This window comes from Procambarus clarkii, chromosome 87 (genome assembly GCF_040958095.1).
Source record: "Procambarus clarkii isolate CNS0578487 chromosome 87, FALCON_Pclarkii_2.0, whole genome shotgun sequence".
Taxonomy (NCBI): domain Eukaryota; kingdom Metazoa; phylum Arthropoda; class Malacostraca; order Decapoda; family Cambaridae; genus Procambarus; species Procambarus clarkii.
In genome coordinates, this window is record NC_091236.1 from 1,265,375 (window position 1) to 1,293,259 (window position 27,885).

At 45.3% G+C, this 27,885-nt stretch overlaps 1 protein-coding gene across 1 annotated transcript in view; it reads right to left on the minus strand.

The window, feature by feature from the left end:
- LOC123746941 (carbohydrate sulfotransferase 11) overlaps positions 1-27,885 on the minus strand; it is a 118,656-nt gene that overhangs the window by 64,986 nt on the left and 25,785 nt on the right. Inside the window, exon 2 of the mRNA XM_069317265.1 lies at positions 14,869-14,943. Within this exon, the coding sequence (XP_069173366.1) occupies positions 14,869-14,927 (59 nt within the window). The 5' untranslated portion in view covers positions 14,928-14,943. The remainder of the gene's footprint in view (positions 1-14,868; positions 14,944-27,885) is intronic.

Below are 27,885 nucleotides of genomic sequence, written 5' to 3' on the forward strand. Positions count from 1 at the left end.
CCCTTAGTTTGGTTAAAATGATTTTCGTAGTATTTTACTTTGTTCTAATTATTTTAGACAGCATTGATGAGTAAATCGTTGAAACTTCTTTGGCGATGATTCCTAACCTATACTTCTTCTCGTGGTCATGTTTTTTTATTAAAAGATTTAAGTATACCCTTGTAAGCCATGTATACCCTTGTTTAACCTTTTAGTTGTGACTTGTTTTATTAGCACTGCACAGTGGGTGTTAAAGAGGCTCAGAGTTCTGAAGAAATGTTTGCACTGCATAGTTGATGTTCACTATGTTACCTGATTCAGTCTCCCAGTTGAAATTAGCAGCAGCAGCAATAAATTTGCTTATAGAAGTTTCATTTTGCAGTCTAAAGCTAATCTTAATTGTATCTAGAGGTGGTTTATTAATGTTGGTTAGGAGAAATGAAGAGTAATGGTCTGTGGTCCTATCAGTGATTACCCCTGAAGTAAGTGGAGAGGTTATGTTAGTCCAGATGTGGTCAAGAGCCGAGGCAGTCGTATCAGTAATTCTATTAGGTCTAGTGATTAAGGGTATGAGGAAGCAGGAATTCATACAGCTGAGTAAACTAGCAGTATGAGGGTTATCAGGCTCGCAGAGGTCAATATTAAAGATCCCCCCGAAATTATTAGTTGTTTCTTGTTAAGTCTATTAGCTAGTATTAGATTTCTAAGGTGAGAGTTGAATTCAGACACATCAGTGTTAGATATTCTGTAGTCTGCTCCCACAGTCAGGACAGCCTCGGCACTCTTGACTCTGAAACAGGCAAAGATATACTCTCCACAGGAGTCTCTAGTTTTATTTACTTTTAAGCATGTCAGTTCTTGGTGGTAGTAAAGAGCAGTACCACCACCTCTCTCAATTGGTCGACAGTTGTGAATTGCTGATTAGTTTGGTATGTTAAAGGGTTGTGTAGTATCCTCTTTTAAAGGGCATGAGTTCCAGATTTCCAAAAAAATGCATTAAATGAAAACTAGTTCGATTTCTATCAAACATTTTTGACTACTTGTATATGAAAAGTGTTTCATCTGGTCCAAGTCTCAGCATCGTAGCATAAATAGGAAGGGAGAAAAAAAAATATTGAATTAGGTGTCAAAAATTTTCCAAAATGGTCAAAAACGATTATCAAACACAAGTGTCAACTGAAATCATGTCTATGACTCTCAGCTATCACAATAGCATATATTAAAAAAATTATAATTTTTTTAACTAAAAAAAATTAAGTTAAATTTTTTTTTTTTTTCAATTTTAGTTTTTTTATTTGTTTATCGAACGATTTACATGAAACTTATACACTTGACTACACGAAAGCCTATATGTAAGGGTGTCAAGGGGGCCAGGAAATTGGTTGATGGCAACCTCAGCCACAGATGGCAGCACCTTAGACTTTAATATTTTAAAGATTTATTTTTCAAGTAACATAAACGACTTCAGACTCTTTCATTTTTATTCAATTTACATGAAACTTACATCTTATATGTAAAGTTTATGTCTCTAAAATCTGTTGGAAGCATGTTTTCCTAAGTTCATTTATTGATTTTATAAATAGCAATAAACATGACATATCTGCATAATTTTTTGGGGGAACTTTGACTATTTGTATTAGGAAAACTAAAGATGTTTTGGAATATCTCCTCCAACAGATCCTTTATTATATGCTAATGTGCCAGAAAAGTGTCATAGAATGATTATATCTGAAAAGGTGAAAGGTTTGAATTCACTTGAAAATATGTAAAACTCGTTGACAAAAAAAAATTAATCTCCCTTTCTATTTAGGCTGCAGTTCTGAAACATGGAACAATTGCAGCCCTTTTCACATACAACTAGTCAATAAATATTGGTTGATATTGAACAACTTTGACAAAATTAACTCTTGCCCCCTTAACCACGTTTCAGTAAGTATAACAAAGGAGAATTTGTTGTCAACAGTTTGAATCAGTGCACTAATATCATCAAAGTGTTTACTTAGAGATCTTACATTCAAGTTAATTACAGAAACAATGTGTTAATCCATCGTTTACATCATGTACTGTATACTACCTGCAATTTTGATTTTTAAAGTGATGATTGTCATAGATACTAGATAAGAGGTTTAGTTCTGGGTCTATACTACTTTGCATAAGACGGGTGTTTGACGGTAAAAAAAGGCAAAAGGGGCAATTATGAAAAGATCTAGATATAAAAAAATAACTATAGCATGAAATGCAATATAAAAATAGGAATAGGTGAAAATGAATTATACAAAGAAAAAACAATGTAACATTGGACAAATAAAGAAAAAAATAGATGACAAGTAAAAAAGGATACTAAAAAGAATGACTGTGTTAGGAATACAAAACTTAATAAATTCCTTAAATTAAACTATAAAAAATGAGGCAGATTACTTTGAGGTACACTCAAAGTAATAGTTTACACTAGAGGACACAGGCAAAGCCAGGGTACAATTAAGCAAGGGAGTATGGGGAGGCTAGGAAGCCTAGGTAACAATGAAATACAGGTAACCTAGCCTGCACTTGGTGACAAGGGAATTAAATAAAAAGAGGCACAAGTGATAGGATTATGTCAGGTCAGTCTGGCCTGACTAACTGATAGGGTTAGCCAGGCCAGTCGAACTACACTGCGTGATAAATGTTTTGAGGGTATCCTCATTTGAGATTGTAAACATTTTACCTGAAGGAGTTTTTCTCACTTTTAACATGCCATCTCTGACAAAGCACTCATGGATCACATCTTGTGTTTTTATTCAGGATTTGTCGCAGGCGGTAGAGGAGTTTCTGCCTTTTTCTGGTCAAGCACTCGTTGATGTAAATCCACTTTCTTGAGGATACTGGCTGACTACCCATCAACATTGTTTTTCCACAGGGCAGTAAACCCGGCTCTCTCCTCTTTCTCATCTACATTTATGACCTTCCAAATGCCTCTCAACACTTCATTTCAGTTTTATTTGCCGATGACACAACCTTCATTTTCTCCAGTCCTGACCCTCTTACTCCGAATGATACAGTGAATACTGAACTAAATAAAGTCCATTTTCGGTTAACTGCCAACAAACTCACCCTTAACATTGACAAAACCTACCATATTTTGTTTGGTAATAAATCCTCAAATCAATTTAATTTAAGAATAAGCAATATCCAAATTAGTAACAAATAGATGGCAAATTCCTTGGTGTTCTCATCGATAACAAGCTAAATTTGTAGGGACACATTCAACATATAGCAAAAAAAAAAAAGTTTCTAAAACTGTTGTCATTCTTTCTAAGATCAGATATTATGTACCTCGTTCTGCCCTGGTAACGCTCTATTATTCTCTCATCTATCCTTATCTCAATTATGGTACTTGTGCTTGGGGTTCTACTACCAAAAAATCATCTACGTCCTCTAATTACTTAACACAAAGCTGGTATTAGAACAATAACAAACTCTGGCCCCAGACAGCACACTCAGTCCCCCTACTTAAATCTTTAAATGTTAGATATTAAGTCACTGCACATTCTCTCAAGTGTACATTATATATATAAAACTCTGAACTGTAATGTCAATCCTGACCTTAGAAGCTTACTAGAAGGTTGTAACAGAACCCATGGGCACTACACCAGAAACAAATACCTATTTGATATTCCAAGAGTACGACTTAACCAAACTAGAAATGCTCTGCAAAACAAGGGACCCAGAATGTGGAATGACCTTCCTCATCTTATCAAAGGCTGTACCTCTCTCAACCAGTTTAAGAGTAAAACTAAGTACAACCTAATAAACTCCATGTAACCTACCTTACCCCTAAATGTCAACCTATGTCTTGCTATTTTCAAATATCATTGATTATGGACCAACTTATTTAACTGCTGATATCTGTCATGAATAAACATAAAGTAAATTGTAATCTCCTGTTTATTTAGTTAAACAGGATTTATTTAGTTAGTTTATTTCTTCTGCTGTTCCATCGATCATGTAATTATTACCGTATCTTTTTCTTTTTTCTTTCTGAATTCAATTTATGCTTTTGATCTCAGTTAGTATTATGGTTTAGTCTAAGTTTCCTCCCCACATCTTGCCCGAAACACCATGCGTATTAGTGGCTTCAGGCATTGTATGTACTAGCTCTGTCTATTAATCCGACATTTTGTTTGTAACTTATTTTCAATGTATGCAACTTTGCATACGCAATGTATGCACTGAACAAGTACCCTATCTTACCTTATCTCTTTCGGGAATTCGATAAAAATTTATTGGCGTACGAACGCAGCGTCCCGTTGAGGGGTCGTCCCTGAGAAGGGGTCGTACCAGAAAGGGTTCGTCCCTGAGAAGGGGTCGTACCAGAGAGGGTTCGTCCCGTAGAGGGGTCGTCCGCCATAACAACATCCTTGACGGAGACACCTTGAAAGCAAGTCTAGAATTTTCGCGCTTCAGCGATTCACCTTTGGTTGTCACTGCAATCCGACTTCGTCAGCGATACAGGAGGTACCTCGTTCCGGTTCTGATATATAGTATTTTAGATTAATCAGTCAAACCTTACTAATATTAAACAAAGTTATGAGGTATGAGCCAGCTCTAAGAAGTAAGCCACAGAAAAAATCACATAAATTGAATGATATAAGTTATCTTACATAATCTATGAACGACATTGTATGGTAACTTGTCGGCCGGCTAAGGTCCAAGTGTTGAGGCGTAAACATGTTTGATATTATCAAGAAATAGCTTGTTGGACGTCCCCAAGTGACACGCCACAGCAACAAGACGTCGACCAGAGACGCCGGGGTCACATATTTTTGTTATTATTATATTTAGGTACGTCAGCATTTGTGCAGCTGCCCTAGACTATGTGAAGGGGAAGAAGCGAGTGAGTCAAGAACTAGCTGCCCCAGACTATTCGAATGGGAGTACAGTGTGTGTCAAGAACTAGCTGAGCTGCCTTTGACTATAAGACTATATGGAGGGGAGATTGCAGTGTGTGCCAGGAACTAGCTGACCTAAATAATATGAAGGAGAGTACTCACCACCCGAGACAGGACACTCATCACACGAGACAGTATACTCACCACCCGAGACAGGAGACTCACCACACGGGACAGTATACTCACCACACGAGACAGTATACTCACCACACGAGACAGGAGACTCACCACCCGAGACAGGACACTCATCACACGAGACAGTATACTCACCACCCGAGACAGTATACTCACCACACGAGACAGTATACTCACCACCCGAGACAGTATACTCACCACACGAGACAGTATACTCACCACACGAGAAAGGAGACTTACCACACGAGACAGTATACTCACCACACGAGACAGGAGACTCACTACACGAGACAGTAGACTCACCACACGAGACAGTATACTCACCACACGAGACAGGAGACTCACCACACGGGACAGTATACTCACCACACGGGACAGTATACTCACCACACGAGACAGGAGACTCACCACCCGTGTTGGAAATTTCCAACACTAATAAACTACTATTGTATTGTAATAAATCATTATTATTATATACTAACTACAGTAGTCACTAAACTTACTAACAGTAGTGTCAACATAAACTAACCATTGTATCTGCGTATTAATGCTAGAATTCTTACAAAATAGAGCACCAACATTTCGTCAGATAATGTCTAGTTAAACACATTTATTACCAATGTGTTAGAGAATTGAATGTGGTTCTCTAAAATCATCAGTATTCCGTGTGATAATTACTTACGGATAACATAACTCCCAATACTTCTAAATCGAGAGTTTTTAGTTACAATTGTTATCAAGTAATAGTTTTTCTGTCACGTGTGAATGCCATGGAGAAAACTAAAATCTTCTCCATTTCTCGTTTAACACCAAAAGACGAGAAGGCGATAATATTTAAATCCCTCTAATTGAAACCCAGTCCTCATTAAAGTATTTCAGCCACAATTGCGCGAAATAGTATTATTCATGATTAATAATTTCTGTGGTGAATGCGAGACGCGGGTTGGGGAAGGGAGACGCCATTGTGCAGCGAGCGTGTTTGGACAGCGGACGAGATAAGGGTCTTGGCGTCAAGAGTGGCGAGACACGTGGCGATTGGGAGTTATCAGCAAGAATTACACTGATACCCAACTAAGAGTGAATAATTATTCTTCCACGTGCTCCATAGTGCTCGGCCAACCAATAACGCGTCTAGAATTAAGCCAAAACCCACAAATACGTGTACAACGCCGTGAAAGTTTGGGACTGGCAGACACGATATCGGCAGACTTCAGTAGTAGCTACGCTCACGTTAAGTATAGTTTCTTTCTTGATGCATCATTTAAGATTGTATATATGTGAGTAGTCTGTCGTTACATAGTGAGACGACCCCATATCCAACGTTAGTACCGCATTAGTGTTTTTTCTATTTTCATGAATATTGAGATTAAAAGTAGCCTAGTCCAATGCTACTTAATATTCTTTAAATTACAGCTCGTATGTGAGGAGTCAACGAGTCGTTAACAGCATTCGTGTTATTCATCTCTAATTTCTTCTATGTGGAGATCCTGAGATCACGAAGAGAAATCGTCTTAAAGCTAAGACTTTTTGTACACATATAATTCTTCCATTTTGATCATTATACAAATTTGCAAGACTATTATATTGAATATTCTTACCATATATGATTACTGGAAATTTGTGTGTTTACTTAGATGGTTGCTCCGTAATTTAATAATCATTAATATTCACAATTTGAGTTCACATATTTGACTCTATAGCATTTTAGATCATAATATTATTTACTCAACAATGAATTGGTGACGAACCACACTAGTTCCTAGACATATATGAAGTTCTAGTAATATCCCCCCAATGTAGGTGTTTGAGGCTCTGACTTTAGTTAATTAATCATACAGTCCATTCTTTATTTAAGTGATTATTCTTTCTAATCCTTATCCATAGACACTGGTTCTTCAGTGTGTTTTCTAATGATCACTTTTATTAGTTTCCCTCTTTTCTTAAAAGTGGGTGGTCCTTCGTTATTAAATTAAATAAGTAAATAATTGAATAATTGAGTCAAGCCCCAGATACCCCACAAACCGAGACAGTATACTCACCACACGAGACAGGAGACTTACCACACGAGACAGGAGACTTACCACACGAGACAGTATACTCACCACACGAGACAGTATACTCACCACACGAGACAGGAGACTCACCACACGAGACAGGAGACTTACCACACGAGACAGTATACTCACCACACGAGACAGTATACTCACCACATGAGACAGGAGACTCACAACACGAGACAGTATACTCACCACACGAGACAGGAGACTCACCACACGAGACAGTATACTCACCACACGAGACAGTATACTCACCACACGAGACAGTATACTCACCACACGAGACAGTATACTCACCACACGGGACAGGAGACTCACCACACGGGACAGTATACTCACCACACGGGACAGTATACTCACCACACGGGACAGGAGACTCACCACACGGGACAGTATACTCACCACAGGAGACAGGAGACTCACCACACGAGACAGGAGACTCACCACACGAGACAGGAGACTCACCACACGAGACAGTATACTCACCACACGAGACAGTATACTCACCACACGAGACAGGAGACTCACCACACGAGACAGTATACTCACCACACGAGACAGTATACTCACCACACGAGACAGTATACTCACCACACGAGACAGTATACTCACCACACGAGACAGGAGACTTACCACACGAGACAGGAGACTCACCACATGAGACAGAAGACTCACCACACGGGACAGGAGACTCACCACACGAGACAGGAGACTCACCACACGAGACAGGAGACTCACCACACGAGACAGGAGACTCACCACACGAGACAGGAGACTCACCACACGAGACAGGAGACTCACCACACGAGACAGGAGACTCACCACACGAGACAGTATACTCACCACACGAGACAGGAGACTCACCACACGAGACAGGAGACTCACCACACGGGACAGTATACTCACCACACGAGACAGGAGACTCACCACATGAGACAGAAGACTCACCACACGGGACAGGAGACTCACCACACGAGACAGGAGACTCACCACACGAGACAGGAGATTCACCACACGAGACAGGAGACTCACCACACGAGACAGTATACTCACCACACGAGACAGTATACTCACCACACGAGACAGGAGACTTACCACACGAGACAGGAGACTCACCACACGAGACAGGAGACTCACCACACGGGACAGTATACTCACCACACGGGACAGGAGACTCACCACACGAGACAGAAGGCTCACCACACGAGACTGGAGACTCACCACACGAGACAGTATACTCACCACACGAGACAGTATACTCACCACACGAGACAGTATACTCACCACACGAGACAGAAGACTCACCACACGAGACAGAAGACTCACCACACGAGACAGGAGATTTACCACACGAGACAGAAGACTCACCACACGAGACAGTATACTCACCACACGAGACAGTATACTCACCACACGGGACAGTATACTCACCACACGGGACAGAAGTCTCACCACACGAGACAGAAGACTCACCACACGAGACAGAAGACTCACCACACGAGACAGAAGACTCACCACACGAGACAGGAGACTCACCACACGAGACAGAAGACTCACCACACGAGACAGAAGACTCACCACACGAGACAGTACACTCACCACACGAGAGAGTATACTCACCACACGGGACAGTATACTCACCACACGGGACAGAATACTCACCACACGGGACAGGAGACTCACCACACGAGACAGGAGACTCACCACACGAGACAGGAGACTCACCACACGAGACAGTATACTCACCACACGGGATAGGAGACTCACCACAAGGGACAGTATACTCTCCGCACGAGACAGTATACTCACCACACGGGACAGTATACTCACCACACGGGACAGGAGACTCACCACACGGGACAGGAGACTCACCACACGAGACAGGAGACTCACCACACGAGACAGGAGACTTACCACACGAGACAGTATACTCACCACACGGGATAGGAGACTCACCACACGAGACAGTATACTCTCCACACGAGACAGTATACTCACCACACGGGATAGGAGACTCACCACACGAGACAGTATACTCTCCACACGAGACAGTATACTCACCACACGAGACAGTATATTCACCACACGGGACAGGAGACTCACCACACGAGACAGGAGACTCACCACACGAGACAGGAGACTCACCACACGGGACAGTATATTCACCCCTGCACACGAGACAGGAGACTCACCACACGAGACAGGAGACTCATCACACGAGACTGTATACTCACCACACGAGACAGGAGACTCACCACACGAGACAGGAGACTCACCACACGAGAGAGGAGACTCACCACACGAGACAAGAGACTCACCACACGAGACAGGAGACTCACCACATGAGACAGTATACTCACCACACGAGACAAGAGACTCACCACACGAGACAGGAGACTCACCACACGAGACAGGAGACTCACCACACGAGACAGGAGACTCACCACACGAGACAGGAAACTCATCACATGAGACAGGAGACTCACCACACGAGACAGTATACTCACCACACGAGACAGGAGATCACCACACGAGACAGGAAACTCACCACATGAGACAGGAGACTCACCACACGAGACAGTATACTCACCACACGAGACAGGAGATCACCACACGAGACAGTATACTCACCACACGAGACAGTATACTCGCCACACGAGACAGTATACTCGCCACACGAGACAGGAGACTCACCACACGAGACAGGAGACTCACCACACGGGACAGGAGACTCACCACACGAGACAGTATACTCACCACACGAGACAGTATACTCACCACACGAGACAGGAGACTCACCACACGAGACAGAATACTCACCACACAAGACAGTATACTCACCACACGAGACAAGAGACTCACCACACGAGACAGGAGACTCACCACACGAGACAGGAGACTCACCACACGAGACAGTATACTCACCACACGAGACAGTATACTCACCACACGAGACAGTATACTCACCACACGAGACAAGAGACTCACCACACGAGACAAGAGACTCACCACACGACACAGTATACTCACCACACGAGACAGGAGACTCACCACACGAGACAATATACTCACCACACGAGACAGTATACTCACCACACGAGACAGTATACTCACCACACGAGACAGGAGACTCACCACACGAGACAGGAGACTCACCACTAGAGACAGTATACTCACCACACGAGACAGGAGACTCACCACACGAGACAGGAGACTCACCACACGAGACAGTATACTCACCACACGAGACAGTATACTCACCACACGAGACAGTATACTCACCACACGAGACAGTATACTCACCACACGAGACAGTATACTCACCACACGAGACAGGAGACTTACCACACGAGACAGGAGACTCACCACACGAGACAAGAGACTCACCACACGAGACAGGAGACTCACCACATGAGACAGAAGACTCACCACACGGGACAGGAGACTCACCACACGAGACAGGAGAGTCACCACACGAGACAGGAGACTCACCACACGAGACAGGAGACTCACCACACGAGACAGGAGACTCACCACACGAGACAGGAGACTCACCACACGAGACAGCAGACTCACCACATGAGACAGAAGACTCACCACACGGGACAGGAGACTCACCACACGAGACAGGGGACTCACCACACGAGACAGGAGACTCACCACACGAGACAGGAGACTCACCACACCAGACAGTATACTCACCACACGAGACAGTATACTGCACACGAGACAGGAGACTTACCACACGAGACAGGAGACTCACCACACGAGACAGGAGACTCACCACACGGGACAGTATACTCACCACACGAGACACGAGACTCACCACATGAGACAGAAGACTCACCACACGGGACAGGAGACTCACCACACGAGACAGAAGACTCACCACACGAGACTGGAGATTCACCACACGAGACAGTATACTCACCACACGAGACAGTATACTCACCACACGAGACAGTATACTCACCACACGAGACAGAAGACTCACCACACGAGACAGAAGACTCACCACACGAGACAGGAGATTCACCACACAAGACAGAAGACTCACCACACGAGACAGTACACTCACCACACGAGACAGTATACTCACCACACGGGACAGTATACTCACCACACGGGACAGAAGACTCACCACACGGGACAGGAGACTCACCACACGAGACAGTATACTCACCACACGAGACAGTATACTCACCACACGGGACAGTATACTCACCACACGAGACAGTATACTCACCACACGGGATAGGAGACTCACCACACGGGACAGTATACTCTCCGCACGAGACAGTATACTCACCACACGGGACAGTATACTCACCATACGGGACAGGAGACTCACCACACGGGACAGGAGACTCATCACACGAGACAGGAGACTCACCACACGAGACAGGAGACTTACCACACGAGACAGTATACTCACCACACGGGATAGGAGACTCACCACACGAGACAGTATACTCTCCACACGAGACAGTATACTCACCACACGGGATAGGAGACTATCCACACGAGACAGTATACTCTCCACACGAGACAGTATACTCACCACACGAGACAGTATATTCACCACACGGGACAGGAGACTCACCACACGAGACAGGAGACTCACCACACGAGACAGGAGACTCACCACACGGGACAGTATACTCACCCCTGCACACGAGACAGGAGACTCACCACACGAGACAGGAGACTCATCACACGAGACAGTATACTCACCACACGAGACAGGAGACTCACCACACGAGACAGGAGACTCACCACACGAGAGAGGAGACTCACCACACGAGACAAGAGACTCACCACACGAGACAGGAGACTCACCACATGAGACAGTATACTCACCACACGAGACAAGAGACTCACCACACGAGACAGGAGACTCACCACACGAGACAGGAGACTCACCACACGAGACAGGAAACTCACCACATGAGACAGGAGACTCACCACACGAGACAGTATACTCACCACACGAGACAGGAGATCACCACACGAGACAGGAAACTCACCACATGAGACAGGAGACTCACCACACGAGACAGTATACTCACCACACGAGACAGGAGATCACCACACGAGACAGTATACTCACCACACGAGACAGTATACTCGCCACACGAGACAGGAGACTCACCACACGAGACAGTAGACTCACCACACGGGACAGGAGACTCACCACACGAGACAGTATACTCACCACACGAGACAGTATACTCACCACACGAGACAGGAGACTCACCACACGAGACAGTATACTCACCACACAAGACAGTATACTCACCACACGAGACAGGAGACTCACCACACGAGACAGTATACTCACCACACGAGACAGTATACTCACCCCACGAGACAGTATACTCACCACACGAGACAAGAGACTCACCACACGAGACAAGAGACTCACCACACGACACAGTATACTCACCACGAGACAGGAGACTCACCACACGAGACAATATACTCACCACACGAGACAGTATACTCACCACACGAGACAGTATACTCACCACACGAGACAGGAGACTCACCACACGAGACAGGAGACTCACCACTAGAGACAGTATACTCACCACACGAGACAGGAGACTCACCACACGTGACAGGAGACTCACCACTAGAGACAGTATACTCACCACACGAGACAGGAGACTCACCACACGAGACAGGAGACTCACCACACGAGACAGTATACTCACCACACGAGACAGTATACTCACCACACGAGACAGTATGCTCACCACACGAGACAGTATACTCACCACACGAGACAGTATACTCACCACACGAGACAGTATACTCACCACACGAGACAGTATACTCACCACACGAGACAGTATACTCACCACACGAGACAGTATACTCACCACACGAGACAGTATACTCACCACACGAGACAGTATACTCACCACACGAGACAGTATACTCACCACACGAGACAGTATACTCACCACACGAGACAGTATACTCACCACACGAGACAGTATACTTACCACATGAGACAGCATACTCACCACACGAGACAGTATACTCACCACACGAGACAGTATACTCACCACACGAGACAGTATACTCACCACACGAGACAGTATACTCACCACACGAGGCAGTATACTCACCACACGAGACAGTATACTCACTACACGAGACAAGAGACTCACCACACGAGACAGGAGACTCACCACACGAGACAGTATACTCACCACACAAGACAGTATACTCACCACACGAGACAGTATACTCACCACACGAGACAGGAGACTCACCACACGAGACAGGAGACTCACCACACGAGACAGTATACTCACCACACGAGACAGTATACTCACCACACGAGACAGTATACTCACCACACGAGACAAGAGACTCACCACACGAGACAAGAGACTCACCACACGAGACAGTATACTCACCACACGAGACAGGAGACTCACCACACGAGACAATATACTCACCACACGAGATAGTATACTCATCACACGAGACAGTATACTCACCACACGAGACAGGAGACTCACCACACGAGACAGGAGACTCACCACACGAGACAGTATACTCACCACACGAGACAGGAGACTCACCACACGAGACAGGAGACTCACCACACGAGACAGTATACTCACCACACGAGACAGTATACTCACCACACGAGACAGTATACTCACCACACGAGACAGTATACTCACCACATGAGACAGTATACTCACCACACGAGACAGGAGACTCACCACACGAGACAGGAGACTCACCACACGAGACAGTTTACTCACCACACGAGACAGGAGATCACCACACGAGACAGTATACTCACCACACGAGACAGTATACTCACCACACGAGACAGTATACTCACCACACGAGACAGGAGATCACCACACGAGACAGTATACTCACCACACGAGACAGGAGACTCACCACACGAGACAGTATACTCACCACACGAGACAGGAGACTCACCACACGAGACAGTATACTCACCACACGAGACAGTATACTCACCACACGAGACAGTATACTCACCACACGAGACAGGAGATCACCACACGAGACAGTATACTCACCACACGAGACAGGAGACTCACCACACGAGACAGTATACTCACCACACGAGACAGGAGACTCACCACACGAGACAGTATACTCACCACACGAGACAGGAGACTCACCACACGAGACAATATACTCACCACACGAGACCGTATACTCACCACACGAGACAGTATACTCTCCACACGAGACAGGAGATCACCACACGAGACAGTATACCCACCACACGAGACAGTATACTCACCACACGAGACAGGAGACTCACCACACGAGACAATATACTCACCACACGAGACAGTATACTCACCACACGAGACAGTATACTCACCACACGAGACAGGAGATCACCACACGAGACAGTATACTCACCACACGAGACAGGAGATCACCACACGAGACAGTATACTCACCACACGAGACAGTATACTCACCACACGAGACAGGAGACTCACCACACGAGACAGGGGACTCACCACACGAGACAGTATACTCACCACACGAGACAGTATACTCACCACATGAGACAGTATACTCACCATACGAGACAGTATACTCACCACACGAGACAGTATACTCACCACACGAGACAGGGGACTCACCACACGAGACAGTATACTCACCACACGAGACAGTATACTCACCACATGAGACAGTATACTCACCATACGAGACAGTATACTCACCATACGAGACAGTATACTCACCACACGAGACAGATGACAGTCACCAGGCAACATAGATATCGCTTCTTGACGGCCATCATCACCTGCAGCTTCTCTCTGCAGTAATAATAATAATAATAATAATAATAATAATTTATTGAAGCAAAAGTACATCACAGTATACAGGAAGAGTCTGAGAGTCACTAGTACATAACATCACAGTATACAGGAAGAGTCTGAGAGTCACTAGTACATAACATCACAGTATACAGGAAGAGTCTGAGAGCCACAAGTACATAACATCACAGTATACAGGAAGAGTCTGAGAGCCACAAGTACATAACATCACAGTATACAGGAAGAGTCTGAGAGCCACAAGTACATAACATCACAGTATACAGGAAGAGTCTGAGAGCCACAAGTACATAACATCACAGTATACAGGAAGAGTCTGAGAGCCACAAGTACATAACATCACAGTATACAGGAAGAGTCTGAGAGCCACAAGTACATAACATCACAGTATACAGGAAGAGTCTGAGAGTCACAAGTACATAACATCACAGGATACAGGAAGAGTCTGAGAGTCACAAGTACATAACATCACAGGATACAGGAAGAGTCTGAGAGTCACAAGTACATAACATCACAAGATACAGGAAGAGTCTGAGAGCCACAAGTACATAACATCACAAGATACAGGAAGAGTCTGAGAGTCACAAGTACATAACATCACAGGATACAGGAAGAGTCTGAGAGTCACAAGTACATAACATCACAGGATACAGGAAGAGTCTGAGAGTCACAAGTACATAACATCACAAGATACAGGAAGAGTCTGAGAGCCACAAGTACATAACATCACAAGATACAGGAAGAGTCTGAGAGTCACAAGTACATAACATCACAGGATACAGGAAGAGTCTGAGAGTCACTAGTACATAACATCACAGGATACAGGAAGAGTCTGAGAGTCACTAGTACATAACATCACAGGATACAGGAAGAGTCTGAGAGTCACAAGTACATAACATCACAGGATACAGGAAGAGTCTGAGAGTCACTAGTACATAACATCACAGGATACAGGAAGAGTCTGAGAGTCACTAGTACATAACATCACAGGATACAGGAAGAGTCTGAGAGTCACTAGTACATAACATCACAGGATACAGGAAGAGTCTGAGAGTCACTAGTACATAACATCACAGGATACAGGAAGAGTCTGAGAGTCACTAGTACATAACATCACAGGATACAGGAAGAGTCTGAGAGCCACAAGTACATAACATCACAGGATACAGGAAGAGTCTGAGAGTCACTAGTACATAACATCACAGGATACAGGAAGAGTCTGAGAGTCACAAGTACATAACATCACAGGATACAGGAAGAGTCTGAGAGCCACAAGTACATAACATCACAGGATACAGGAAGAGTCTGAGAGTCAAAGGTCTGGCCAGTTCTAGGACTAAAGTCAATAATTCCCAGAGCGTTATGTGCATAATTTTAATAATTTAAGTAAAAAATAAATATTAAAACTAAGTGCAAAAAAAAGCAACAATGAATCGAAGTAGAGAAGAAAATGACTAAAATATTGTTAAGGTAATAATTGGAAAAACAACAACAATTGGAACAGAACCACAGAAGGTAAATATACACATTTATTCCTGTCTAAATATTCAAAAGTGACGTTCTTTAGAAAGTGGTGGTGCAGACAAGTATTGGTGCAGACAAGTGGTGGTGCAGACAAGTGGTGGTGCAGACAAGTGGTGGTGCAGACAAGTATTGGTGCAGACAAGTATTGGTGCAGACAAGTATTGGTGCAGACAAGTATTGGTGCAGACAAGTGGTGGTGCAGACAAGTATTGGTGCAGACAAGTATTGGTGCAGACAAGTATTGGTGCAGACAAGTGGTGGTGCAGACAAGTATTGGTGCAGACAAGTATTGGTGCAGACAAGTATTGGTGCAGACAAGTATTGGTGCAGACAAGTGTTGGTGCAGACAAGTGTTGGTGCAGGCAAGTGTTGGTGCAGACAAGTATTGGTGCAGACAAGTATTGGTGCAGACAAGTGGTGGTGCAGACAAGTATTGATGCAGACAAGTGTTGGTGCAGACAGGTGTTGGTGCAGACAAGTGTTGGTGCAGACAAGTGTTGGTGCAGACAAGTGTTGCTGCAGACAAGTATTGGTGCAGATAAGTATTGGTGAAGACAAGTATTGGTGCAGACAAGTATTGGTGCAGACAAGTGTTGGTGCAGACAAGTATTAGTGCAGACAAGTGTTGGTGCAGACAAGTGTTGGCGCAGACAAGTGTTGGTGCAGACAAGTATTGATGCAGACAAGTATTGATGCAGACAAGTGGTGGTGCAGACAAGTGGTGGTGCAGACAAGTGGTGGAGCAGACAAGTATTGGTGCAGACAAGTATTGGTGTAGACAAGTGGTGGTGCAGACAAGTGGTGGAGCAGACAAGTATTGGTGCAGACAAGTGGTGGTGCAGACAAGTATTGGTGCAGACAAGTATTGGTGCAGACAAGTATTGATGCAGACAAGTGGTGGTGCAGACAAGTGGTGGTGCAGACAAGTGGTGGAGCAGACAAGTATTGGTGCAGACAAGTGGTGGTGCAGACAAGTATTGGTGCAGACAAGTATTGGTGCAGACAAGTATTGGTGCAGACAAGTATTGGTGCAGATAAGTATTGGTGCAGACAAGTGGTGGTGCAGACAAGTATTGGTGCAGACAATTATTGGTGCAGACAAGTGGTGGAGCAGACAAGTGGTGGAGCAGACAAGTATTGGTGCAGACAAGTATTGGTGCAGACAAGTGGTGTAGCAGACAAGTATTGGTGCAGACAAGTGGTGGAGCAGACAAGAATTGGTGCAGACAAGTATTGGTGCAGACAAGTGGTGGTGCAGACAAGTGGTGGTGCAGACAAGTGGTGGTGCAGACAAGTGGTGGAGCAGACAAGTATTGGTGCAGACAAGTGGTGGTGCAGACAAGTGGTGGTGCAGACAAGTATGGGTGCAGACAAGTATTGGTGCAGACAAGTATTGATGCAGACAAGTGGTGGTGCAGACAAGTGGTGGTGCAGACAAGTGGTGGAGCAGACAAGTATTGGTGCAGACAAGTGGTGGTGCAGACAAGTATTGGTGCAGACAAGTATTGGTGCAGACAAGTATTGGTGCAGACAAGTATTGGTGCAGACAAGTATTGGTGCAGACAAGTGGTGGTGCAGACAAGTATTGGTGCAGACAAGTATTGATGCAGACAATTATTGGTGCAGACAAGTATTGGTGCAGACAAGTGGTGGTGCAGACAAGTATTGGTGCAGACAAGTATTGGTGCAGACAAGTATTGGTGCAGACAAGTATGGGTGCAGACAAGTGGTGGTGCAGACAAGTATTGGTGCAGACAAGTATTGGTGCAGACAAGTGGTGGTGCAGACAAGTGGTGGTGCAGACAAGTATTGGTTCAGACAAGTATTGGTGCAGGCAAGTATTGGTGCAGACAAGTGGTGGTGCAGTGTTATGATCTCAGCCTACAGGAGAAACGAGTCTCCCCCTTGAGAGTTATTCAGCAAGCCTGACCTAATTAGAAAGTATAGGAAATATAGAGGCGATAACACAGATGTAAAATTGTTTATTGGATATGATGAACAATTTAAGATTGTGGGCAGTGAAGAAGAAAACAGATAAATGACTGGCTAGGAGATGTGGACATTTTGCTGGAGGCGCGAGGCTCGCTTCTGGAGGGTTTTGACCTCACTTGAGTGCCAGACATCGCAGGGGAAAGCCGCGCTCCGTTCGAGCTCCCGTCAGAAGGGAACCCCTAGTGATATATCTCGAAGAGAAGTGTGCAGACGTACCATTTTTGGAATCGAGCTGGGAACGTTGTGGTCTCAAGTCCTGGTCGACGATGAGAGTAGTAAACCGCCCAAAGGCATTATTGTGGGCCGTGGAAGCGCCCTGACCAAGCTTTGTCAGAGAGAGGAGCGCCCTCGACCAGACAATCTGTGGTAAGCACGATATACGCCAGTTCATAGAGATTGCTTGTAGTTGGTCGTGTGCCCAGCGACAGTAGCAATGTTTATTGATAAGTTAGACATGTTTTAATAAGGCAGAAGGCCTGAAATAAGAGAGTGGAGAGGGAGGAACATGGAGCAACATCCACCTCCTCTGAGCGCTGGCAGGCAACTAAGGGAGCCCGGCTCCTGACGGCGAAGGACCCTCCCAGTGTGACTCACACCCGCCAGGCGAGGTGGAGTATGGACCCGCCCAAAACGGGCGAGTCCACTCACTGTATGTAGAGGACAGATAGAGGTTTGAGGCAAACATATTGTGTGATTATTTTTGTTTATGTGTTAAAGGGGAAACATTTTTATTGGAGTGTCGATGGGTTGCAGGTTTGTCTTTGGGGAAGAAGTTGTTGAGAACTTCGAAGCCAGCACAGATGAAGTAGTTGATGAGACTCCAAGGTATTGGAGGCGAGGACCTCGAGCTGTGAGGAGAAGCAGTGAAGAGGAGTATCACGTGCTTCTGTAGAGGTGGTGAAGCACCATAGTTGTTCGAGGAAACTTCCTGGTGTAGCAGCCAAGAGAGCTGTGGAGGACCCTAGCAGAAGGGTGAAGCACCGTAGTTGCTCAAGGAAACTTCATGATAGCAGCCTGGAGGAGCTGCAGAGGATCCTGGTAGTTAAACCCGGAAGAACCTAAATATATCATGGTAGTGAACTTCCAGAGGTGGAAGGGAAGTTCTGGTGGATTACTTGTAGGGAGTTGATAGTGTTTGGTTGTCATTAGCGTGCAAGACGCAGTGAGAGGTGAGTGCTTGTTTGCATTCTTATGTCAAGGAGTGTTTTATACTGAAGTTTAGAGTTACAGTCGTAGGCTGGATTACCTACAGATGTACGTGTTCTAGGACTGATAGAGTGATCAATTGATCATTGTTGTGTATCAAGGAACATTTATACTGATATATGTCATTACATTCACATGCTGATTTTCTTTGTACACATTTATAGATACATATATATATTTCTCTTGTTGATAGTGCAACAGTGTATGTAGACTTGATCAACTTGAGGAGGTTGATAGTATCAGGTGGTGAACCAGGAGATAGGATACCACTTGATAAGCTGATGATAGAGTTCTGATGGTGTTGGAGTGCACCCTGATTGTAATAGTATAGAGTATAGGATTCATTATTATTATATGTGTGTATGTATCGTGTATGTGCTTTGTCCAGTAAATGTATTCCAATTTGCTGGTGTTTGCCCTAATCCTAGTGAGGCTTCCCAGGAAATAGTAAAGGAAGAGAGAGAGAGAGAGAAAGAACCAAGAACCACTGCTGTGGACAGGGTAGAAGGTAATACTAATAAGTCAAAAGAGGATTGAGGAGATCATATCACCTAAGGAGAGAGTGGGGAGTCACAGCGGCTCGAGTGGGTGTGTGCACGTGACAACGAAGCTGAGTATTGGAGCCGCATCCCCTAAACGTGTGACGTTGAGCCCCTCTCCAAGAGCCAGAAGCGCCCCGGGTGATCTCCTGGTAAAGTATAAACACTCTACCGAGTTGTGGGTTGGGTTGCCCGTAGAGAAGGATCAACACGACAACACCAACCAACCCACAATCTATAATAGCAGACAAGTATTGGTGCAGACAAGTATTGGTGCAGACAAGTATTGGTGCAGACAAGTGGTGGTGCAGACAAGTATTGGTGCAGACAAGTATTGGTGCAGACAAGTATTGGTGCAGACAAGTGGTGGTGCAGACAAGTATTGGTGCAGACAAGTATTGGTGCAGACAAGTATTGGTGCAGACAAGTGGTGGTGCAGACAAGTATTGGTGCAGACAAGTATTGGTGCAGACAAGTATTGGTGCAGACAAGTGGTGGTGCAGACAAGTATTGGTGCAGACAAGTATTGGTGCAGACAAGTGGTAGTGCAGATATGTATTGGTGCAGACAAGTGTTGGTGCAGACAAGTGTTGGTGCAGGCAAGTGTTGGTGCAGACAAGTATTGGTGCAGACAAGTATTGGTGCAGACAAGTGGTGGTGCAGACAAGTATTGATGCAGACAAGTGTTGGTGCAGACAGGTGTTGGTGCAGACAAGTGTTGGTGCAGACAAGTGTTGGTGCAGACAAGTGTTGGTGCAGACAAGTATTGGTGCAGACAAGTATTGGTGCAGACAAGTATTGGTGCAGACAAGTATTGGTGCAGACAAGTGTTGGTGCAGACAAGTATTAGTGCAGACAAGTGTTGGTGCAGACAAGTGTTGGTGCAGACAAGTGTTGGTGCAGACAAGTATTGGTGCAGACAAGTATTGATGCAGACAAGTGGTGGTGCAGACAAGTGGTGGTGCAGACAAGTGGTGGAGCAGACAAGTATTGGTGCAGACAAGTATTGGTGCAGACAAGTGGTGGTGCAGACAAGTGGTGGAGCAGACAAGTATTGGTGCAGACAAGTGGTGGTGCAGACAAGTATTGGTGCAGACAAGTATTGGTGCAGACAAGTATTGATGCAGACAAGTGGTGGTGCAGACAAGTGGTGGTGCAGACAAGTGGTGGAGCAGACAAGTATTGGTGCAGACAAGTGGTGGTGCAGACAAGTATTGGTGCAGACAAGAATTGGTGCAGACAAGTATTGGTGCAGACAAGTATTGGTGCAGATAAGTATTGGTGCAGACAAGTGGTGGTGCCGACAAGTATTGGTGCAGACAATTATTGGTGCAGACAAGTGGTGGAGCAGACAAGTGGTGGAGCAGACAAGTATTGGTGCAGACAAGTATTGGTGCAGACAAGTGGTGTAGCAGACAAGTATTGGTGCAGACAAGTGGTGGAGCAGACAAGTATTGGTGCAGACAAGTATTGGTGCAGACAAGTGGTGGTGCAGAGAAGTGGTGGTGCAGACAAGTGGTGGTGCAGACAAGTGGTGGAGCAGACAAGTATTGGTGCAGACAAGTATTGGTGCAGACAAGTGGTGTTGCAGACAAGTATGGGTGCAGACAAGTATTGGTGCAGACAAGTATTGATGCAGACAAGTGGTGGTGCAGACAAGTGGTGGTGCAGACAAGTGGTGGAGCAGACAAGTATTGGTGCAGACAAGTGGTGGTGCAGACAAGTATTGGTGCAGACAAGTATTGGTGCAGACAAGTATTGGTGCAGACAAGTATTGGTGCAGACAAGTATTGGTGCAGACAAGTGGTGGTGCAGACAAGTATTGGTGCAGACAAGTATTGGTGCAGTCAAGTATTGATGCAGACAAGTATTGGTGCAGACAAGTATTGGTGCAGACAAGTGGTGGTGCAGACAAGTGGTGGAGCAGATAAGTATTGGTGCAGACAAGTATTGGTGCAGACAAGTATTGTTTCAGACAAGTGGTGGTGCAGACAAGTATTGGTGCAGACAAGTATTGGTGCAGACAAGTATTGGTGCAGACAAGTATTGGTGCAGACAAGTGGTGGTGCAGACAAGTATTGGTGCAGACAAGTATTGGTGCAGACAAGTGGTGGTGCAGACAAGTGGTGGTGCAGACAAGTATTGGTTCAGACAAGTATTGGTGCAGACAAGTATTGGTGCAGACAAGTGGTGGTGCAGTGTTATGATCTCAGCCTACAGGAGAAACGAGTCTCCCCCTTGAGAGTTATTCAGCAAGCCTGACCTAACTAGAAAGTATAGGAAATATAGAGGCGATAACACAGATGTAAAATAGTTTATTGGATATGATGAACAATTTAAGATTGTGGGCAGTGAAGAAGAAAACAGATAAATGACTGGCTAGGAGATGTGGACATTTTGCTGGAGGCGCGAGGCTCGCTTCTGGAGGGTTTTGACCTCACTTGAGTGCCAGACATCACATGGGAAAGCCGCGCTCCGTTCGAGCTCCCGTCAGAAGGGAACCCCTAGTGATATATCTCGAAGAGAAGTGTGCAGACGTACCATTTTTGGAATCGAGCTGGGAACGTTGTGGTCTCAAGTCCTGGTCGACGAGGAGAGTAGTAAACCGCCCAAAGGCATTATTGTGGGCCGTGGAAGCGCCCTGACCAAGCTTTGTCAGAGGGAGGAGTGCCCTCGACCAGACAATCTGTGGTAAGCACGATATACGCCAGTTCATAGTGATTGCTTGTAGTTGGTCGTGTGCCCAGCAACAGTAGCAATGTTTATTGATAAGTTAGACATGTTTTAATAAGGCAGAAGGCCTGAAATAAGAGAGTGGAGAGGGAGGAACATGGAGCAACATCCGCCTCCTCTGAGCGCTGGCAGGCAACTAAGGGAGCCCGGCTCCTGACGGCGAAGGACCCTCCCAGTGTGACTCACACCCGCCAGGCGAGGTGGAGTATGGACCCGCCCAAAACGGGCGAGTCCACTCACTGTATGTAGAGGACAGATAGAGGTTTGAGGCAAACATATTGTGTGATTATTTTTGTTTATGTGTTAAAGGGGAAACATTTTTATTGGAGTGTCGATGGGTTGCAGGTTTGTCTTTGGGGAAGAAGTTGTTGAGAACTTCGAAGCCAGCACAGATGAAGTAGTTGATGAGACTCCAAGGTATTGGAGGCGAGGACCTCGAGCTGTGAGGAGAAGCAGTGAAGAGGAGTATCACGTGCTTCTGTAGAGGTGGTGAAGCACCATAGTTGCTCGAGGAAACTTCCTGGTGTAGCAGCCAAGAGAGCTGTGGAGGACCCTAGCAGAAGGGTGAAGCACCGTAGTTGCTCAAGGAAACTTCATGATAGCAGCCTGGAGGAGCTGCAGAGGATCCTGGTAGTTAAACCCGGAAGAACCTAAATATATCATGGTAGTGAACTTCCAGAGGTGGAAGGGAAGTTCTGGTGGATTACTTGTAGGGAGTTGATAGTGTTTGGTTGTCATTAGCGTGCAAGACGCAGTGAGAGGTGAGTGCTTGTTTGCATTCTTATGTCAAGGAGTGTTTTATACTGAAGTTTAGAGTTACAGTCGTAGGCTGGATTACCTACAGATGTACGTGTTCTAGGACTGATAGAGTGATCAATTGATCATTGTTGTGTATCAAGGAACATTTATACTGATATATGTCATTACATTCACATGCTGATTTTCTTTGTACACATTTATAGATACATATATATATTTCTCTTGTTGATAGTGCAACAGTGTATGTAGACTTGATCAACTTGAGGAGGTTGATAGTATCAGGTGGTGAACCAGGAGATAGGATACCACTTGATAAGCTGATGATAGAGTTCTGATGGTGTTGGAGTGCAACCTGATTGTGATATTATAGAGTATAGGATTCATTATTATTATATGTGTGTATGTATCGTGTATGTGCTTTGTCCAGTAAATGTATTCCAATTTGCTGGTGTTTGCCCTAATCCTAGTGAGGCTTCCCAGGAAATAGTAAAGGAAGAGAGAGAGAGAGAGAAAGAACCAAGAACCACTGCTGTGGACAGGGTAGAAGGTAATACTAATAAGTCAAAAGAGGATTGAGGAGATCATATCACCTAAGGAGAGAGTTGGGAGTCACAGCGGCTCGAGTGGGTGTGTGCACGTGACAACGAAGCTGAGTATTGGAGCCGCATCCCCTAAACGTGTGACGTTGAGCCCCTCTCCAAGAGCCAGAAGCGCCCCGGGTGATCTCCTGGTAAAGTATAAACACTCTACCGAGTTGTGGGTTGGGTTGCCCGTAGAGAAGGATCAACACGACAACACCAACCAACCCACAATCTATAATAGCAGACAAGTATTGGTGCAGACAAGTATTGGTGCAGACAAGTATTGGTGCAGACAAGTGGTGGTGCAGACAAGTATTGGTGCAGACAAGTATTGGTGCAGACAAGTGGTAGTGCAGACATGTATTGGTGCAGACAAGTGTTGGTGCAGACAAGTATTGGTGCAGACAAGTATTGATGCAGACAAGTGTTGGTGCAGACAAGTGTTGGTTCAGACAAGTATTGGTGCAGGCAAGAATTTGTGCAGCCAAGTATTGGTGCAGACAAGTGTTGGTGCAGACAAGTATTGGTGCAGACAAGTGTTGGTGCAGACAAGTGTTGGTGCAGACAAGTGTTGGTGCAGACAAGTATTGGTGCAGGCAAGAATTAGTGCAGACAAGTGTTGGTGCAGCCAAGTGGTGGTGCAGACAAGTATTGGTGCAGACAAGCATTGGTGCAGACAAGTATTGGTGCAGACAAGTATTGGTGCAGACAAGTATTGGTGCAGACAAGTGGTGGTGCAGACAAGTATTGGTGCAGACAATTATTGGTGCAGACAAGTGGTGGAGCAGACAAGTGGTGGAGCAGACAGGTATTGGTGCAGACAAGTATTGGTGCAGACAAGTGGTGTAGCAGACAAGTATTGGTGCAGACAAGTGGTGGAGTAGACAAGTATTGGTGCAGACAAGTATTGGTGCAGACAAGTGGTGGTGCAGACAAGTGGTGGTGCAGACAAGTATTGGTGCAGACAAGTATTGGTGCAGACAAGTATTGATGCAGACAAGTGGTGGTGCAGACAAGTGGTGGTGCAGACAAGTGGTGGAGCGGACAAGTATTGGTGCAGACAAGTATTGGTGCAGACAAGTGGTGGTGCAGACAAGTATGGGTGCAGACAAGTATTGGTGCAGACAAATATTGATGCAGACAAGTGGTGGTGCAGACAAGTGGTGTTGCAGACAAGTGGTGGAGCAGACAAGTATTGGTGCAGACAAGTATTGGTACAGACAAGTGGTGGTGCAGACAAGTATGGGTGCAGACAAGTATTGGTGCAGACAAGTATTGATGCAGACAAGTGTTGGTGCAGACAAGTGGTGGTGCAGACAAGTGGTGGAGCAGACAAGTATTGGTGCAGACAAGTGGTGGTGCAGACAAGTATTGGTGCAGACAAGTATTGGTGCAGACAAGTATTGGTGCAGACAAGTATTGGTGCAGACAAGTATTGGTGCAGACAAGTGGTGGTGCAGACAAGTATTGGTGCAGACAATTATTGGTGCAGACAAGTGGTGGAGCAGACAAATGGTGAAGCAGACAAGTATTGGTGCAGACATGTACTGGTGCAGACAAGTGGTGTAGCAGACATGTATTGGTGCAGACAAGTGGTGGAGCAGACAAGTATTGGTGCAGACAAGTATTGGTGCAGACAAGTATTGGTGCAGACAAGTATTGGTGCAGACAAGTATTGGTGCAGACAAGTATTTGTGCAGACAGGTATTTGTGCAGACAAGTATTAGGGCAGACAAGTATTGGTGCAGACAAGTATTGGTGCAGACAAGTATTTGTGCAGACAAGTATTGGGGCAGACAAGTATTGGTGCAGACACGCGCCCCTACCAGTGGGGGGGGGGGGGCGGTGTCTTTGTGAATAGCACGCTGCACACGCAACCTTGTGGCCCGGGTTCGATTCCTAGCGCCGGCGGAAAATACAAATGGGCAGAGTTTCTTTCACCCTGATGCCCCTGTTACCTAGCAGTAAATAGGTACCTGGGAGATAGGCAACTTCTACGAGTTGCTTTCTGAGTCCCGCCTCTCAACCGTCAATCAACTGATGTACAGGTTCCTGAGCCTACTGGGCTCTATCATATCTACATTTAAAACAGTGTATGGAGTCAGCCTCTACCACATTCATTCTAATTCATTCACCTGTTAACTACTCTGACACTGAAAAAGTACTTTCTAACGTCTCTGTGGCTCATTTGGGTACTCAGGTTTCCACCTGTGTCCCCTTGTTCGCGTACCACCAGTGTTGAATAGTTTATCCTTGTCTACCCTGTCAATATCCCAACGGATTTTGTAGCTAATGAAGTCTCCCCTTACTCTTCTGTCTTCTAGTGTCGTAAGGTGCATCTCTCGCAGCCTTTCCTCGTAACTCATGCCTCTTAGCTCCGGGACTTGTCTAGTGGCATATCTCTGAACTTTTTCCATCTTCGACTTGTGCTTGACAAGGTACGGGCTCCATGCTGGAGCCGCATACTCCAGGATTGGTCTTACATATGTGGTATACAAGATTCTGAATGATTCCTTACTCAGGTTCCTGAATGCTGTTCTGATGTTAGCCTGTCTCGCATATGCCGCAGACGTAACTTTTTTATGTGGGCTTCAGGAGACAGGTTTGGTGTGATATCAACTCCTAGATCTTTCTCTCGGTCTGTTTCATTAAGTACTTCATCTCCTATTCTGTATCCTGTGCCTGGCCTCCTGTTTCCACTGCCTAGTTTCATTACTTTGCATTTACTTGGGTTGAACTTGAACAGCCATATGTTGGACCATTCATTCAATCTGTCCAGATCATATTGTAGCCTCCTACTATCCTCCTCTGTTTCAATCCTCCTCATAATTTTTGCGTCATCAGCAAACATTGAGAGAAACGAGTCTATACCCTCCGGAAGATCATTTACATATATCAGAAGCAGTATAGGTCCAAGGACTGACCCCTGCGGGACTCCAATTGTGACGTTTCGCCAATCTGAGACCTCACCCCTCACAGTGACTCATTGTCTTCTGTTGCTTAGGTACTCCCTTATCCAATGAAGTATCTTCCCATTCACTCCAGCCTGCATCTCCTGCTTTTTCACTAGCCTCTTGTGTAGTACTGTATCAAAGGCTTTCTGGCAATCCAAAAATATGCAGTGTACCCATCCCTCTCTTTTTTGCCTGATTTTTGTTGCCTGGTCGTATAATTCAATTAACTCTGTGAGGCAGGACTTGCCATCCCTGAGCCCATGTTGATGCTGTGTTACAAAGTTCCTTTGCTCCAGATGTTCCACTAGCTTTCTTCGCACAATCTTCTCCATCAGCTTGCATGGTATGCAGGTTAGGGACACTGGCCTGTAGTTCAGTGCCTCCTATCTATTCCCTTTCTTATATATCGGGACTATGCTAGCTGCTTTCCAAATTTCTGGCAGTTCCCCTGTTGTCAGGGATTTGTTATACATTATGGAGAGTGGTAAGCACAATGCTTCTGCTCCTTCCTTTAGTATCCAAGGGGAGATTCCATCTGGGCTTATAGCCTTTGTCACATCCAACTCTAGTAAACACTTCCTTACTTCCTCACTGGTAATCTCAAACTCTTCCAGTGGTTCCTGGTTAACTATTCTC